General features: G+C 48.1%; 1 protein-coding gene across 2 annotated transcripts in view; it reads right to left on the minus strand.

Moving 5' to 3' along the window:
- PLCD1 (phospholipase C delta 1) overlaps positions 1-16172 on the minus strand; it is a 50754-nt gene extending 34582 nt beyond the window's left edge. The window contains exons 1-2 of one of the 2 annotated variants that reach the window (XM_069006315.1): positions 15874-16172; positions 3114-3278 (exon numbers count right to left, since the gene is read on the minus strand). In XM_069006315.1, coding sequence (XP_068862416.1) covers positions 3114-3278; positions 15874-15907 — 199 coding nt within the window. In that variant the 5' untranslated portion in view covers positions 15908-16172. Of the gene's footprint in view, positions 1-3113; positions 3279-7921; positions 8156-15873 lie in introns of those variants that run through there. The other variant, XM_069006314.1, reaches the window with a different exon arrangement.
- Positions 16173-16392: the final 220 nt, after the last annotated feature.

Here is a 16392-nt window from a genome sequence, read left to right on the forward strand (position 1 = left end):
TGGTGAAGTTGAAAGCTCCAGAATGAAACTCAGACACAGCAATCACTCTGAAAACTTGGGAATGGAAGGACTCAGAGGATCCATAAAAGAGAAAGGCAAGGAGAAACATGACCAGAAGGTTGAGGGAAGTGATTTTGTCCCTCTCCTCTGCTCTCATGATACAACACCTGCAGTACTGCATCCAGCTCTGGGGCCACCAAGGATGTGAACCTGTTGGAGTGAGTGAAAAAGATGCTCCAAGGGCTGGAGGCCCCCTGCTCTGGAGACAGGCTGGGAGAGGTGGGGGTGTTCAACCTAAAGAAGAGAAGGCTCCAGGGAGACCTTAGGGCCCCTTCCAGTGCCTCAAGGGGCTCCAAGAGATCTGGGGAGGGACTTTGGACAAGGGCCTGGAGCAATGAGACAAAGGGGAATGGCTTCACACTGCCAGATGGCAGGTTTAGATGAGCTATAAGGCAGTAATTCTTTACTGTTAGGGTGGTGAGGCCCTGGCACAGGTTGCCCAGAGAAGCCATGGCTGCCCTGTCCCTGGAAATGTTCAAGTCCCTTCTAACCAAAACCATTCTATGATTTTATGAAAATGGACATCCTTGGTGTTATGGCTTGGGACTTGGCAGGAGTCAGTACTCATCTCTTGCTGACTTCCAGGTTCAGGTGCATCTGGAGCAGCCCCAAGGTGTCCCTCCAACCCTCCCAAGAGCTTGGCACCACGAGTGCAGGCACAGGCTCATATCCTGCCAGGAGCATGTGGGACACAGCCTGTTCAGCTCCCACAGCCAGACAGGTGTCAGGGTGCAAAGCCAGTCTGGCCAGAGCCTGGCCAGAGCTTGCCTGCACAGAGCTGCAAGGACAAGCTCTGCCTCCACTGACTTGTCTCCATTGCTGTTATCCTGATGACAAAAATTTAAAAAAAGGATCTTTCCTTGGGAAAGGTGTGCCTGCATGGAGCGTCAGGAGCAGGCACGTGCTGTGAGCCAGCAGGTAACATTACTCCATCTCCACGTGTCACTGAGGTCACTCCCAGGGCACAGCAGGTTCTCCTGCTCACAGTGGCACTGCCTGTCTCCAGCAGTGTGGCAATGCTGGCTGTGCCCAGTTACCAAAGTGTATCTGTAAATCCACACCCACGCAGGCACACCCCCAGAGCCCAGCTCAAAGGGTTTGATCTCACTCTTTTTTATAAAATATAAAAATTTTTATAAAATTTTATTATTTATAAAATACTGTTTTTAAAAAACAGTTGCACCCCCTCTCCATGCCACTGCCACAGCCATGGATCCACCAGGGCTTCTCCAGGCAAACATCAGGGTCCCTGGAGCCACAGCACAAGGATCCCGTCCCATTTACTTCCAAGGACTAGGTGGGCTTAGGACTGTTGCTGTAGGTGCTCTCAGACCCCATAATTTGGAAACTGCTGGCTCAGAGCACAGGAAAGGGAGCTCTGAGAATCATTTTTCTCAACTTGTGTCCTTATCTGTTTTAGAGCAAGATATATTAGCAAGATTATATATATAGCAAGGTATATATTACCTGGGAAAGGACTTTGGTTTTATATGGGACAGAGCTCAGCAGAGCAGGCGTTCCCAGGCAGCAAACACTCACTGAGGACTCTCTGTTTGCTGTTGCTGTGAGGGGTTATTGCACTGGGAGACATGAAGAGCCCAGTTGAGCTCAAGACCCTGCCAGGATGGGCATCCAAGCACCCAGGAGGGGACAAGCCTCCAACCCAAAGCCTCAGGGGAGGTCTCACTGCAGACTTCCCCTTTTATAAAATAGGAGGGAGAAGGACTTTTTACAAGGGCAGACAGTGATGGACAAGGGGAAACAGTTTTAAACTAAAAAGGAGAGATTTAGATTAGATGATAGAATTAAATTCTTTACTCAGAGAGTGACAGGACACTGGCACTGGTTGCTCAGGGAAGCTGTGGATGCCCCATTCCTGGAAGTGTTCAAGGCCAGGCTGGATGAGGCTTGGAGCAACCTGGGATAGTGGAAGGGGGTTGGAACTGGATGATCTTTAAGGTCCCTTTCAACCCAAACCTTTGTGATTTTACGATTCAAAGCCTTTTACAGTTAGTTAGAGGAAGAGAAAGAAAATGTGTGGAGAATGCACAAAGAGATTAAATGAGGTGCCCAAGGTCATGTGAGAAGAGTGTGGCCATCAGGGTTACAAACCAAACATATTTTACCCTGCTACTTTACTCCTCCTACTGAAAACCTTATCAGTGTTTGTGGGAGGAAGGGAAGTAATTTGGAAGACCCACCCTTCATTTAGTTAATTGTGATCATTACCAAAAAAATTGTGTAATTAACACATTTCAACATGCCATAAAACATTCCATGTTGCTAATTTATCTCCTGGATTTACAAGACCACTATGATTAGTGAAATATGAGAGAAAAAATGGCAGAAAATATGGAGAAATTTGTCAGAAAAATATGACATGAGAAGAAAAGAAAGATATAAACACACACACACCCTGCCTGATTCCATTTTGACTGCACAAGTGGTTCAATTTGGGTCCCAATTACAGTGCCAAGCTGGGTGCTGCTGGAACAGAATGGTTTTTCCTGTGCCATATAATGGTGATTGTAGTATCTGGACTTTTTACAACAGGGCAGATCCTGTGTTTCCAAGATAAGGATGAGAAAAGGGTTTCCTTCCCAGAGACATCTCTTGTCAGCCCTTGGATTTCCACATCTCTGCAATTCCCTTGTGAGGCTTAAATGCCAGTTTTCCCCAGGGCTGCAGGCAGGAAAGGAGCATCCTGGCAGAGCCCACACCACAAATGCTCACACCATGGCTCACACTGAGAATTAGGTCTCGGGCACCTGAGTGACCTGAACAATTTGGGGAGGAAACGAGCCAGGAAGGGCTGCTGAGACCAGCACAGCCCACCCCACAACCATTTGAGGCAGCAGCTCATGAGCTTGGGCAATGTGGCCGTTCCTGACACGGCGGATTCCTCGTGGCTATCCCAGAGCTGACAGCATCACTCAGTTTGTGTGTCACAGGACGAATGAAGGACCTGCTCTCATGGCTCCAAGCCCTACCTCCACACCACACCATGGTTCTGCTTCACCTCAGGCACCTCTGATGAAGCAAACTTTACTCACAGATCTGTGACTCTGGGGATCTCAGCACCTTCTTTGACTCCTGCCATATGGTTTTGCAGTCCTCCTGGAGCTTATAGAACCGCTCCTTTCTCCAGGAGCTTGACTTCACTTTCAGCAGCTGGCTGCCTTTCAGGAGGAACTTCAGGTCCTTGTCATCTTTGAGGCCTGTGGAGAAACAGAAGTGGTAATGTTTTAAGAGACAGCTCAAGAAATGATGCTCAAAGTGTTTTTCCTTCCACAGAGGCAGCCAGGTCTGGAGAGAACAGCAGAGCAGAGAGACCCAGAAATACCCCACGCCATTTCATGATCACAAAAGAGGCTGAAGCCTCGTATGTTTCTTAGTCTGAAGACTTTGTGTTATAATTGTCAAGTGTTTTACAAAGATAAAATATCTCCTTCCCAGCAAATACAGCCTACTGTTAGGATGCAAAAACTGCAACAAAACCAACAACAGAACAGTAAAAGCAGAGAAAGGAAAATTGCATAACTTGTAACTGGAATGCTGTCAGGAACTTTCAAGTGATTTCAAATCTATTCTGCAACAAAATTTCCTTTGCGGAAACAGGAATACACAAAGATATTTCTCACCCTGCTCTGGCAAGCAGTGCCTTCCTATTCACGTGGGAATTTTGCTGATCCGATGAAGCTTAGGAGAGAGAAGTTTGGTGACAGGCAGGAACAGATCACTAAGGCAGCAGCAAGGAGCAGCCACGCTCTCCTCATTGCTCAGCCATCCGAAGGGTCCTCGTCTTTCTTACACTACAAGGCCGATGAAATGTCAAGTAATAACAACCAGACCTTCTGGTTGTGGGAACTTTGGATTTCACAACTTAGCCTACATTCAGGAATGCACTTAAAACATCTAGAGAGGCAACAGGCACCTACTGAGACTTTGAAAACACAGACTTGGCATTCTACATGGTGTTGAGTGTCTCAGCAGTGCATGACTTCACATACCTAAATACCTTGGGGAATCTGTCCCTCAAACCAACCAATGATTACAGATCTGGGCTGAGGAGGGTGAGAGCATGAAACATGAGGAAGACATCCTGGGCTTTCTGTGACACTGCAGGAAAGGCTGGTTCAGAGCTGGTGAAGCAGCATTTAACTCTGCAGTGCTGACCGTGCACATCGCAACTCAGTGGGAATTTTTCCAACCTTACCTTGACAGTGCAGGTAGCCACTTGGCCACCCGCAGCCACCTGCCACTCACCTCCAGGGAAATTGCTCAGTACTACACAAACTTAACGTGGGGTCTCACAAGTAACAATTTTTTATTGCAGTGTCCCCTGTTGGGTTGGGTTGGGTTGGTTCTTCTCTGGGAGACACAGCTGCTTTGAATCACTGGCTTTTAAACAAGGCAAGTCAATGAACTACCAAGCACCACTTCAGGCCTGCTTGAAAAACAAAGCCATGAGATCTAAGTGGCCAAATTCCCACTCTCCTGGCATTCCATACAGGAAACTGAAGCACCAGCTGCTGCAAAACACCAAGGTGGGTCATGGTGGCAGCAGTAAAAACCAGCACTGGGAGTTTGTAACTGGGATACACAGGCCTAAAGAGAGCATTTTAAGCTGCCAAAGCCTGAGATTTTCATCAGAGACAAATACTAGGGGTGTCCAGTGTCCACTTTGTGAGCCGCTCACACCATTTACTGGTTTTGCAGAGGTCAAGGACCATGCCCAGAGCTGAGCCGGGCTGAAACTTCCAGAGTTGAAAGCATCAGAGTGGAAGCTGGAGATCCTGCAAAGGTGGCTTTGGCCTCTCTCTTTCCTCAACATTAAATTAGCTGTCTTGTTAATTGTCTTCCCCACTACAGCATCCCCTGGGCTTCTCAGCTCATGACTGATCTAGAGGTTCCTAAGAGGGGAATTTGAATGCTTCCCCCACTGAAAACCTCAGAAAAAAATTCATGGAGAGAAACAAAAAAAACTGTGTCCTGCAAAGCACAGGAGGGTGAAAAGTTGAGGCCGGATATGGGACCTTGGACAGCATTCCCAGAGCTTGATAAGAGGCCAGATCATCTGGAGGAAGGATGGACAGGACAACACCACAACAGCCTCACAGGTTCTTGGTCTCCTGAGTTGTGCTGAGCTGGCTTCTGCTCTAAGGCAAAGGTCCTCCAAGTGCACAGACTGCAGCCTCACTAACATCCCTGGGGCTCCCATCATGGTTCCTGGAGAGGAAACCAACTTCTCCCTTCTCTCTATCCACCCACATTTCTAATCTGGCTCCCAGCCTCATTCCTCCTTTTTCTTCAGATCCCAACCACTGGAAGCATCATTACAAGACTAGGAGGAGAACATGTCACCCTAGGGTGACATGAGGAGGAAAGCAGGAAAACCATCAAATCCTTTGGATGCTTCTGTCCATAAGTGTGGGATGAGAAATCCATTTAACCAGGGCATGTTTTGTTCCACAGACCCTGCATGCAACATCTGCAACGTGTCCTGCTACCAGGACATCCCAAAGAGCTGCACCAACGTAATAAAGACAAATCTGGATGGGCACAGGGGGTGGCAAAGGGCAGATTCCTCTCCTCCAGACTTGGACCACACAGTTCAAACACAAGATGGAGCTCAGAGCCCTTCATCCCGTTCACCAGCACAGCCCAGTCAGACCAATAGCATGGTCAAAACTCCCCTTCTTCTTCCCAGGATGTAACTATGGGGTGGGAGCAGGCCTCCCACTCATCCTTGGCCACTGTGCCTGAGGACCAGGAGAGGTCAAATGATCAGCAAAGGAGGGCACTGGACTTCGCAAGAGCAGGAGGGAAGGATGAAGATGGACGGTGCATGGTGAAGGCATGGCAAAGATAAAAGATAGCAGAGGCAATGGGAGAAGCCAGGGAGAGGACAGAGACAAGCTTCCCTCTAGGAGACAGCAGGTTTGGCCAGAAAAGGGCAAGAGGGCCAACCATGAGTGTCTAACAGCTCTGACATCCCTTTGACGTGGCTTCCTTTCAGACAGAGAGAAGTCACCCAGAGACGACCTGTGTCAGTGATGACCCCAAGCCCTGCCTTAGCCACCCAAAGGAAAGAGGGGCATCCCCTTAACAGGGTGGGTGCAGCCTGTGTCAGGCTGCTCAGGGTCTGTCTAGCAGCAGTTCAAGCTCCCACAGCTGAACTGGACAGGGAAGAGGGCCAGTGCTTTGGGCTCTGCTTCCGCTGCCCAACCAAGCACTGGCACAGACTTTTCTTGGGTGAGTCACGTAACTTCTATATTCCTACCTGCAACAGTGTTTTGTTAGACCAGAGATGCAGCATAAGACAGTCTGATCTGCTGATACAGGAACCACAGACACACCCCTGATGTGTCACAGTGACACTACTCTCAGCTGGTTATTTGAATTGCTTTCCAGAAAAAAACCCACCTTTTCCCAGCAGAAACCTGAGGATTTCTTCCTAAAAATCCCATGGAGAATCATGGAATGGTTTGGGTTGAAAGGAACCTTACAGGTCTTCCCATTCCACCTCCCTGCCATGGGCAGGGACACCTTACACTAGACCAGATTGCTCAAAGCTTGAAGCTGAGGAGGTTTGTGGTTCAGAGCTCCATCTCACAACAATGAAAACTCATATCAAAGAAACCAGAGCACATATTGTACACATATATCATTTCAAAGATAAAAAACACTGGGCAGCAGGACAAGGATATTGACTCCCAACTATATAACAACATTAAGCATAAGAAGTGCAATCACTGCACTGAAATAAATGTGCAAATCCTGCCTGAAACGTGGCAGGACTAGGTCTTGCTTAGCATCCTCTGTAAAATACCAAACACACACTTGGCATGCAAAATTCCAGAGTGCCTTTCAAGGGTCAGGACCCCCTTCCTTGCCAAACATCAATCGCACACTTTCTGAACAGAATATATTCAGCACACAGTGATGTTCAGAGTGAAAATCATGTTTGGCCAAGGTAGTGCCTCAAGCACACACAGCACTGCAATAACCATCATGTTAATACACTGCACTAGGAAGTTTTAGACACTGAGACATCAGAAATGTTAACCTTTGGCTTATCTAGCTCAGGTTTACAGCAAGCAGGAAGCACAATGGAACAATAGCTGTCACGGTAGGAGCCGGGCTTTGAGTTAAATCAGGGGATAGTTAGGATGGCCGTGATAATCCACACTGCTGCACTGTTCTCACAAATCTGCTGATTTGATAGAACTTAATTACAGTTGCTATAAAACAAGTCTCCTCCCGCCCGCTCTCCTCCTCCCGCCTGCTTACAGACCAGGTTTAACTCAGGTTTGCTGGTTTAAAAGGGCAGAAAGCCTTTCTGGTAAAATCTAAAGAACTCGGGTGGGTGAACGGCTATTTCCCACTTCCACCCGCCCTCTGTGTCCACAGGAATCAAGGGACTCGCATCCACTTGGGCTGTGCCTCCAGACAGCAGGAACCAGCAATGAATTCATACCCAGGCACAGAAGTTATGAAACTCCCCGGGTTTCCTCTTTCATCGGCAACCCCTACGTGGTTCTCTGGGCTCTTACAGCAACAGGCAACACGCCACAGAGCAGGGCTGAAACGGGGCAGGAGAAGGGCACTGCCCTCCCCAAACACCCTCAAACAGAGGCAGTTCAGAAAGCCCAGCAAGAGATTTGGGAACTGACCCTTTGCCCACATTCTTTGATGCCTCCAACGAAGCGGCTCACACATCTGGCGTGTGGTTACAGGCAAACGAAAGGAAAGGAAACCTTGGGAATTTAAAAATAACCCTGGAGTTTAGGGTGGAGCACTGCCTCTGCGCAGGGAAAAGAGAAAGGGAGCGGCTGCCGGTGCCCAAGCTGTCCCTTACCCAGCCTGATGCCATTCAACGCGGCCACTCTACGGCTCTGCTCCAGTAGGATGTTTTCCTGGGACACAGTACGCTTGGGCTGCCTTCGGATGCACTGCATGATCCAGTGTGGGGCTCGGGGAGAGGCGGCGGCCGTCGGGAGGGCTGGGGGGCCGTGCCACCCCTGCAGGGATCCCTGCTCATCCAGGAGCTCCGGCGGGCGCGGTGTCACACGGGGCTCCAAGGAGCGAGCGCAGGCAGCGGGGCAGCGGCAGCAGAGCAAGGCAGGGGAGGGCAGAGTCCAGCTGGGGGTGGGACTGTGGGAAGTCTCTCCTCCTGCTTCACACACTGGATGTAAAATTCAGCCGAGGAGCCTGCCGGCAGCTGCCCAGGTAGAAGGAACAAGTTTTCCACCAGTTATACGCCAGTGGGATTTTACGCATCATTTCCACAGGCTGCAGAAGTCCCAGATATTGTTTGTGGCTCCTAATCACTGCCTTGCTCTTGTCAGCTTGTGCTGCTCACGAATGCCTGGGTCCGATCGAGCCTTGCTCCACCTTTTCTCTTCTGTGCAGAGCTGCTCCGTGCTGTTCCCACTGACAGGCACTGAAGACGGTGCCTAAAACACCTCTTAGCCAGGGCAGATGTGACCCAAAAGACGCTTGGAAACTGAGTTTTAATGCTCTTCCTTTTCCACCAACAGAAGAGTATTTTCCTAAGAGTGCAGAGTGTCTTCTCTGCTACCAGTTTCCTGTGTGACTTGGGTGAGTCACTGACCCCACATTTCTGCATAGCTTTGGGTTTATTCTTGTAATTCAGATTTACCCTGCAGTCTAGTACAGGAATAAGCCTCCCCAGGGATTTAACAAGTCACAGATTACACAGAATCAGGGAATAATTCAGGTTGGAATGAACCTCTGGGGCCCTCTTGTTCAATGACCCATTCAAACTGAAGAGTCACCTTCAAAAGTAGATCTGGTTGCTTGCAGCCTTGTCCAGGTGAGTTTGGATATCTCTAGGGACAGAGACTCCAAAGCCAATTTAGATCCCTGTACAAGAGCTCAGGTGTTCTCAGTGAAGAATTTCTTACAACCAGTATAAATTTCTTTTGCTGAAACTCACAGCCATTCCCCATTGTCCTGGCAATGGCTGGGATTAAAACCCATCTCTTCCCTAGCCATGACCTTTTCTGAAGGGAAAAATACCAGTTATACACACACGTTGTCACAAACCTTTTTTTTTTTTTTTTTTGACATGGCCTTTGCAAGCTGCTGCAAGGCTGAAGGTACTGCAGGGACACGGGTCACACTGGGGTGAATGTCCCTTACTGCATAATCAGCATATGCCCAAGAAACTTGACATCCAACCCCATGTCATTGTTTTAGCCACAGACCTAAATGGAGGCTCTCCATCACCAGCCCCTCACCATATTCAATACAGGTTTTACAAACATTATCTCTGTTTCTGGTGTCTGTCAATCCAGGCATCTTCCCCTTCTTTCTCTGTAGTTGAAGGAAGCCCTACCAGCCCTCACAGGGGAGCACAGAGGATTGGGTTGTTTGACCAGCACAAGGACAGGGTCAGAGTCATTAATCACTGCCATGCACTGCAGGTAAGAAACTCTCTGGGGACAAGGCAGAGCCACTGCATAGCCTTGAACAGCAGTACATCTAATAACTCTTTATTTACACACAGCAACTGCAGATCACAGAGAAGGAGAAGAGAGGCAATTTCTGAATGAGACATTGCTGAACATGTTAGCCAGGCAGTCTGTGGGTGTTTGGGAAACACCTCCAGCCTTTCTGGGCCCCCTGAACAGACAAGGGCTGGATGTCAGAGCTGTAATCTCCATAGCACACCCCTGGGAGGTGGGAGCTTTGTTTTTTCCCTGGTGAGGACGTGAGCACCATGATGTAATGGCTGGATGATATTTATTAGCTATCAGTCTTAGAGCACTTCCCAGATTTCACATTCTCCTGGAGAGAACTGATCTAATTAAAGGAATGGGGAAGTCTCCCTTAATTGCCTTAGCAAAACAATTTGCTTCTACACACCAGCTCTCCTGTCCAGCGGCAACCAGCATCCCATAGGGATTGATCTGGGAACACACAGAGCCCCTGTGCTTCATTTTCTCATTAATTCCTAATAGCAGTGCCAGTGACAGCTCTGCTCAAAGCTTTCCATGCCCTTGGAGAACATTTTACTGTACTTAGCCCTGAAGTTTGCTCACACACAAAGCACAGGGTCAGCATTCAATGAGTTGAGATACCTCTCCACAACAGCAGCGTGCGAGTTTTGCTGTTGTGAGGGCTTCAGAGACATAAAGCAGTTCAAATCAGTTTGGTTTTAAAATGAAGATGAGATAATCAGGCCAGAAATCCCCTGCTTTGGGAAACAACTGAGCCAGATGTATTGTGGTCTTGAGGTCATTTAAAGACAATGCCACAAGTCACAGAAGAAGCCTGACAGGCAAGTGTGACACTGGGTATTGATGTTACACAACGCTGCCGTCACACTCCGGCATGGGAGGAAGTGATTCCTGCAAATGGCTCTTGGAAGAATTCTCCAAGCCTTATTCACTGCAGGTAACTGCACCTCAGTGGATCATGCAATTTTACCTATATGACCAATCCCAATTAAATAAATGGCCCTGGTCACATGAGTGAAGTTATCCATACCCCCGTGCCCAGGATTTGGGCTAATCACCCTATTGATTCCAGCTGGATTACTCACAGAGCAAACGGAAATTGATGGGGACGAGGATGTCAGAACATGGTCCCAAAGTTAGCAAAGTGCTTTAATATCCAGGAAACAGGCACTTGGAGATGGAGTGGCTGTAGAGTCTGGTAGGAAATGGGCTGTGTGAGAACACTACACTGCACTGGCTGCTCTTCAGGTGATTTTCCAAAATTAATTCATCTCTATCACATCCTTTCCCAAGGGAGCTAAGGAAGCACTATTACCACTTCACACTGGGAGAAGCAGGTTGGCTTTTGAGGTCTTTAGGGCTGCACTTGTTCTCCCACCACCATCATATTTAGGCAACACCAAAAGTGGTACAACCCTAATTCTGATCACAGTCTCTTTAGAGCTGACAAAAATGACATGACAAAACTCAGCTGCTGATTTTCCCAGACTTGTGATAATTTAGGAGCGGAATAAAAACACTTGTGCTGGTGATGACCTCACCCCTTCCCCATCACACCATGCACATGATGCAACTTGTAACTAGTAATACCTATGGGAACTACATAACAAATAATTAATGCCATGTTCAGGGGAGATTTTCCCACTGAAGCAGCCAAAGGTTGCGCCTTGCTCTGTATTCACTACCAAGAAGAAAAAGACAGGTCTATTTTACATGATACCATTCTTCCTAATGAAGAATGTGACAGAAAGGTGCCTTCCACATCTGCAGGGTCCCACCTTCCCTGTCCTTCCTTCTGGAGCCCTTTCCTCACTTCATCCATGCCCTACCAGAACCCACCTGTGGAAACCCTCTTTCCTCCTTCTCTGCTACCTCCAGGATACCACTCACTGCTCTCAGCTTATTCTCCACAGTGACACCTCACATCCTCTGAGGTCTTGTTGTTGGCACAGCTTCTGACCTGCACCAAAAAATGCCTGTGGATCCTCTACACCAGCACTCCCCTTCTTGCTCCCTGTGGGGAAGTGAGGATCAGGGAATGGGTGCTGAGTCCAGACACGTGGGTGCATCCCTGGCCAAGGATTGCTGCTGCTTGCTCCCAGTGGGTGCCTCCGCGTTGCATGTGGTATGTACCAAGTTCCACCTTGTGGTCACACTGAGAACGGACATCTCCAGCAGCAAACCTCCTCCTCCTCCTCTCCCTTACATTGGCTTTTCTTGCCCTCTCCCTTTCCAAGGTGCTTGAGAGGTCCTGCCGAGCTGGGGCAGAAACCACATATATCAAACCTTAAAAATTCATACAGGAGGAGTTCTCCCAAGTGTCATGTTGTGTTGTCCTCCAAATCACTGCCTGAAGCCTCCCTCTGCCTGCACACTGGCCAGAAGCCGTGTGATGGGATCAGCACTGTCACCCTGCCCAGCTTTTCTCAGTCCCACTTTCTCTCTGTATCCTTTGGCTGTCTCACCTTGTCTGAAAGGTCTCTGGGAGGAGCATGGCCTCTTCTCCAGCTCTGACAAGTCCACACAGCCCATCTTTCCCCAAAACAGGCTGGTTATATCCAGAGTGCCAGCTGGGAAGGGCTGCAGGCCCATCACCCAGATCATGCCATCTGCCAGCTTGCTGTGGATCAAAACCAGGCTGGGAAATGTGCTGGCAATTAAACAGTGCAGAGCCCTGGTTTGTGTAAACGAAGCCAGTCTGCCCACTCAGACATTTCACAGACAGACCAAATCATGACCTTTATTTGTGAAAACCTTCATACATCTTCCTGCCAGTCCAGGTCCCTCACAGGGAGCTTGGATCAGTGCACGGAACAGGCTGTGACCCATCAAAAGCTACTGCCCTGCACTCTTGATGAAATCCAGGTAAAACAAAACACCCAACTAAAGTTCACTGCACTTTGGAACCCAAAACCAGACTGAAGGTCTGGTTTGCCCCTTCCACTGGTGCCCTTCATCACAGTGCATGTAGAGATTTGGCTGCAGAGGGAGAGGCACTGAAATAAACACCAGCTTGCAATAAATTACAGCTTTTCCAGTAGTTGGTGTGGAAAGAAAGTAATTGAAAAGAAGGATATCAACTTGATGGATAGGAGCAGGATCAGCAGCCAGAAGCACTCAAGCAGCTCAGTTGCCCAACTCTCAAGTCAGGTTTCTGTGAACATGCTGATGAAGATGTTCTCTTCATAAACACAAAGTCAATTGTAGGTGGGTCCCAGCCTCATTTTTTAAAGGCCACTTAACAGCTTTTCTCAACATTTTCTTCAGGAGCTGAAATTTCTTCTATTGGTGAAATGCAGGTCATTCTCAACATTCTGTAGCAGGGCAAAATTCGTGCAATAATTAAATTGCACAACTGAATTATGCAAAACTAGGGAAAAAAAATCCTTTTTTTGCCCCCCTAAGGGATTTATCTGGAATTTCTGTAACTCTAGCCAAAACCAGCCATTGAGACTTGTGTGGTACCTCAATACAGGGCTTTAAAAGGTACCATGTGGGGGGAAACCTGAGGTGTGAGAATTTTCCCACACACAGTGTTTAGGCTGGCTCATTTTAGGTGTGGAAGTTTCAGTTTAGAAGAAACTGTGTCAAAATCTTCTCTGCCTGCATGAAAAAAAGAAACCTCTATGTCTGACCAAGGTCTGCAGCCTTCTGGTCTGAGGGCTTGGCTGAATGAGAACTGAGACCCTTCACCCATGAGAAGGGCCTCAGAGACACATGGCTAGGGGTCAGTCCTGCAGCATTTAGATATCTACAGTACCTACAAGGGGGCAGGAGAAGACAGAATACAATCCTTCTGTCTAGATCCCTATAAGCCTAAAATGTCTTAGAGATACCTGCATCGACTCACCTGAATCCCACCCTGGGTGATCAAATCCCCAAGTGTTTAGCTGCAGTTTTCCTTCCAAAATACCTGTTTAAATTGATGTCCCTGTACTGGACATTCTACTTTGTTCCCAAATCGTTGACACCTTTGGCTCCCAGTGCTGTCTATCCAGGCAGCTGAGTTTCCAATCCTGCACAAACCATTTCTTCACCACACACCTCTCCCTCTTGCTTTTCCTTGTAGTTGGCTGTATCCTTTAATCTCTTCTACCTGCAGCAGTTTTCCAAGTGACTGCATTTCCCTCGTCTTTCTTTTTCATTTCCTCATTAAAATCTATTTTTCCCCAAGCATCCTCTTGCCCTGTCTTAGCTACTTTTGGGCCTGATGGGGCTTTACACACTGGCAGCAATCTCAGAACCAGCTGTGGGCTTTAGTTTTACTAAAAGACGTTGCTCAGATGGGAAATTTAGCAACTTTTGTGCCAAAAAAAACCCAAAACAAAACAACATTCAAAGTGAATTTTACTTGTCCTGTCTGAAAAAGGAACAAGTTGACTGTTTAATACACTGGGATGTGTCAGTATCCCAAATTCCCCTGCACTACAGGGAACACTATGGCTCACAAAACTCCCACGTAGTGCATCAAGAACAACCTGCACCAAAGGTGCGTGCTGGGAGCATTTTGTTGCCAGGAAAGGAGATCAAAGTCACCAGCTGCTCCAGAGCAGATCCCAGTTGATCCCAAGCTGCATTATCTCCACCCATGGAGCTTGAAATACAGAAGGAGCCTCCTCAGTGCTCCCAGCTCACAAGGGCAGGTGGAGATGATTCATTTGGAAATTTCAATATAGATGTTAATCCTGAGGACTTGCTGACAGAGGAAACAAGGAAATGGCCTGTCCAGTAGGATTTTACAAGCTGATTCTCACTCTGGACTTTGGGAGAGGGCACTCCTATAACGGGGCTGTGGCATTCCCCTCACAATGTACACAATGTCTTGGGTGAAAAAGTCAGTGTATAAGAATAAGGCATAGTACAAATTAGCTATTCTACAATATGAGCACAAGGGCTCCCAGTTCAGAAACAAACCAACTTCACGAGGCAAGAGAAAGAGTATTAATAGCCCACATTAATTCTGACGTGGTAAATACAGCTGTTGTTGTATCTATTTGGGGGGGGGGAAGGGGGGAAGGAGAGCGAAACTGTAAGAAAAAACCTGAGTTTCAACATAGAGCCAGGGACAAAACATATCCACAAGCCACAGTATCAGAAATTTCTGACAAACTACATAGCACAAGCCTAATCCTGCTAAGAAATCCACGTGTGAGCAGCTCCTCTTGTCTAAGTAGTCTGGCATTTGGAGTGACTTTGGCACTTGTGTGTGTGTGTGTGTTATGTGTGAAGGAATTCCAGTAAATACTTTTTTAAATTCTTGGCTCATTCAACATTTTTGTATTTTTCTGCTTCAGATGAAAAAGTAGATTACCAGCCACTGAATTCTCCCTGGTCCCTAAACCCAGAGGACTAAATAATATTCTCTGAAAAATAACCCACAGGCCAAAATGGGAAATGTTTTAACAGTTCCAGATGTGTTTCTTAGCTTTCTTTCCCCAGTGGCTGTATAATGAATGAGATACCTACAAGAAGTATAACGTTAACCTCTGGTTCACCCTCCTGTTGGATTTCTACCATCTGGGAAAATCAGAGTGAAGATTTCACGAGCCTGGGGGACTCTTTTCACATTTTTGCTGGTAACATTAAAATGATTATGTTTATGGGCAATCACTTATTGCTCTATCAGTTTATTTTTGTTTATAGCTCATCCACAGTAAGAAAGCCCCTACCTCATGAAATAAAAGTACTGGAGGCTTTTCCTGTTTCTTGGGGATCAAAATATCCCATTTCAACCTGTAGCTATCACAGCCCTGAGTTGTTTCTGTTCATCAAAGCAAAATACAGTGAAGAGGTAACAAAGCAATACATAAAGTCAGGTGAGGGAATAGAGGGGGGATATTTCATTACCCTCTCTATCAGACAATCCTCCCAGACTTGGTACCAATAGAATCTTCCTAAATCTCTCTTGCTGCAAGGGCAGAGAGAACTTTTTATTTTAGAAACACTACTTACTTTGTACTTAACACTTGCAGTGTCTCGGGGACAGCCCCTGAGGCCAGGTGTTTATCCAGGCTCTGCTGTTTCCACCAGAGCCCACAGAGTTTACTCAGCGGAGCACCCATCCCGCTCTCAGTTTCCCATAAAGGGGAGGAGATTTGGATCCACTTTTCTGAGCTTGCAGACGCTTCCCCAGCCAAGGCACCCTTCCTACCAACACAGCTCACCCCATTAACAGAGCAAAATCTGTCATGTCTCTCTGTAACAGCGACGAAATGCCCCACTACATCCAAATGCAAGAATAGGGAAGTGGAGAAGAGAGGAGGAAAACCAAAGCTCTTGGAGAAGATAAGAGAGCTGAAACACAAGAACACTTCCCCAGACTTACTGTTGCAGGCGAGGAATGTGCCATTGGCTTCCATGGCTGCAGCAGGAGCCGCCAGCAGCAGCAGAAGGGCTCCGAGAACCAGCTGTGCCCAGAAGTTAGCGCTGCTGCGGGGCGGCAGCCAGAGCCGCCCGGCTCCCCTCGCTCCCCGCTCCAGCAGTCCCGGACGGCAGCTCCCTCCGGAGAGCCTGCTCCTTGCCCTTGGCTGGAATTGCGTGCTCGCTGTGACTCCTCATTTATCTCTCCCGCATCCGCACGCCGCCGCCTGCCCAGCGCACCGACCGCGGCCAAGCGCTGCTCTGGCCCTGGCTCCTCCCTGCTCCAATTTGGCGTCTTCTCCGCTGGCCCGGCCTCCTCCTGCCGCTGCTGCTGCTGCTGCTGGAGCTTCCCAGCGATGCTTCTTTTCCTGTGGCTGCCACATTTTCATGCTCCGCGCCTTTCCGGCGCGGTTTCTAGCAGACGCCGAGTGCTCTGAATCCATTCTTGGTGGTCTGCAAATCAAGGAAAGGGTCTTAAGCAGAT

The sequence above is a fragment of the Aphelocoma coerulescens genome, chromosome 2 (assembly GCF_041296385.1).
Source record: "Aphelocoma coerulescens isolate FSJ_1873_10779 chromosome 2, UR_Acoe_1.0, whole genome shotgun sequence".
Taxonomy (NCBI): Eukaryota; Metazoa; Chordata; class Aves; order Passeriformes; family Corvidae; genus Aphelocoma; species Aphelocoma coerulescens.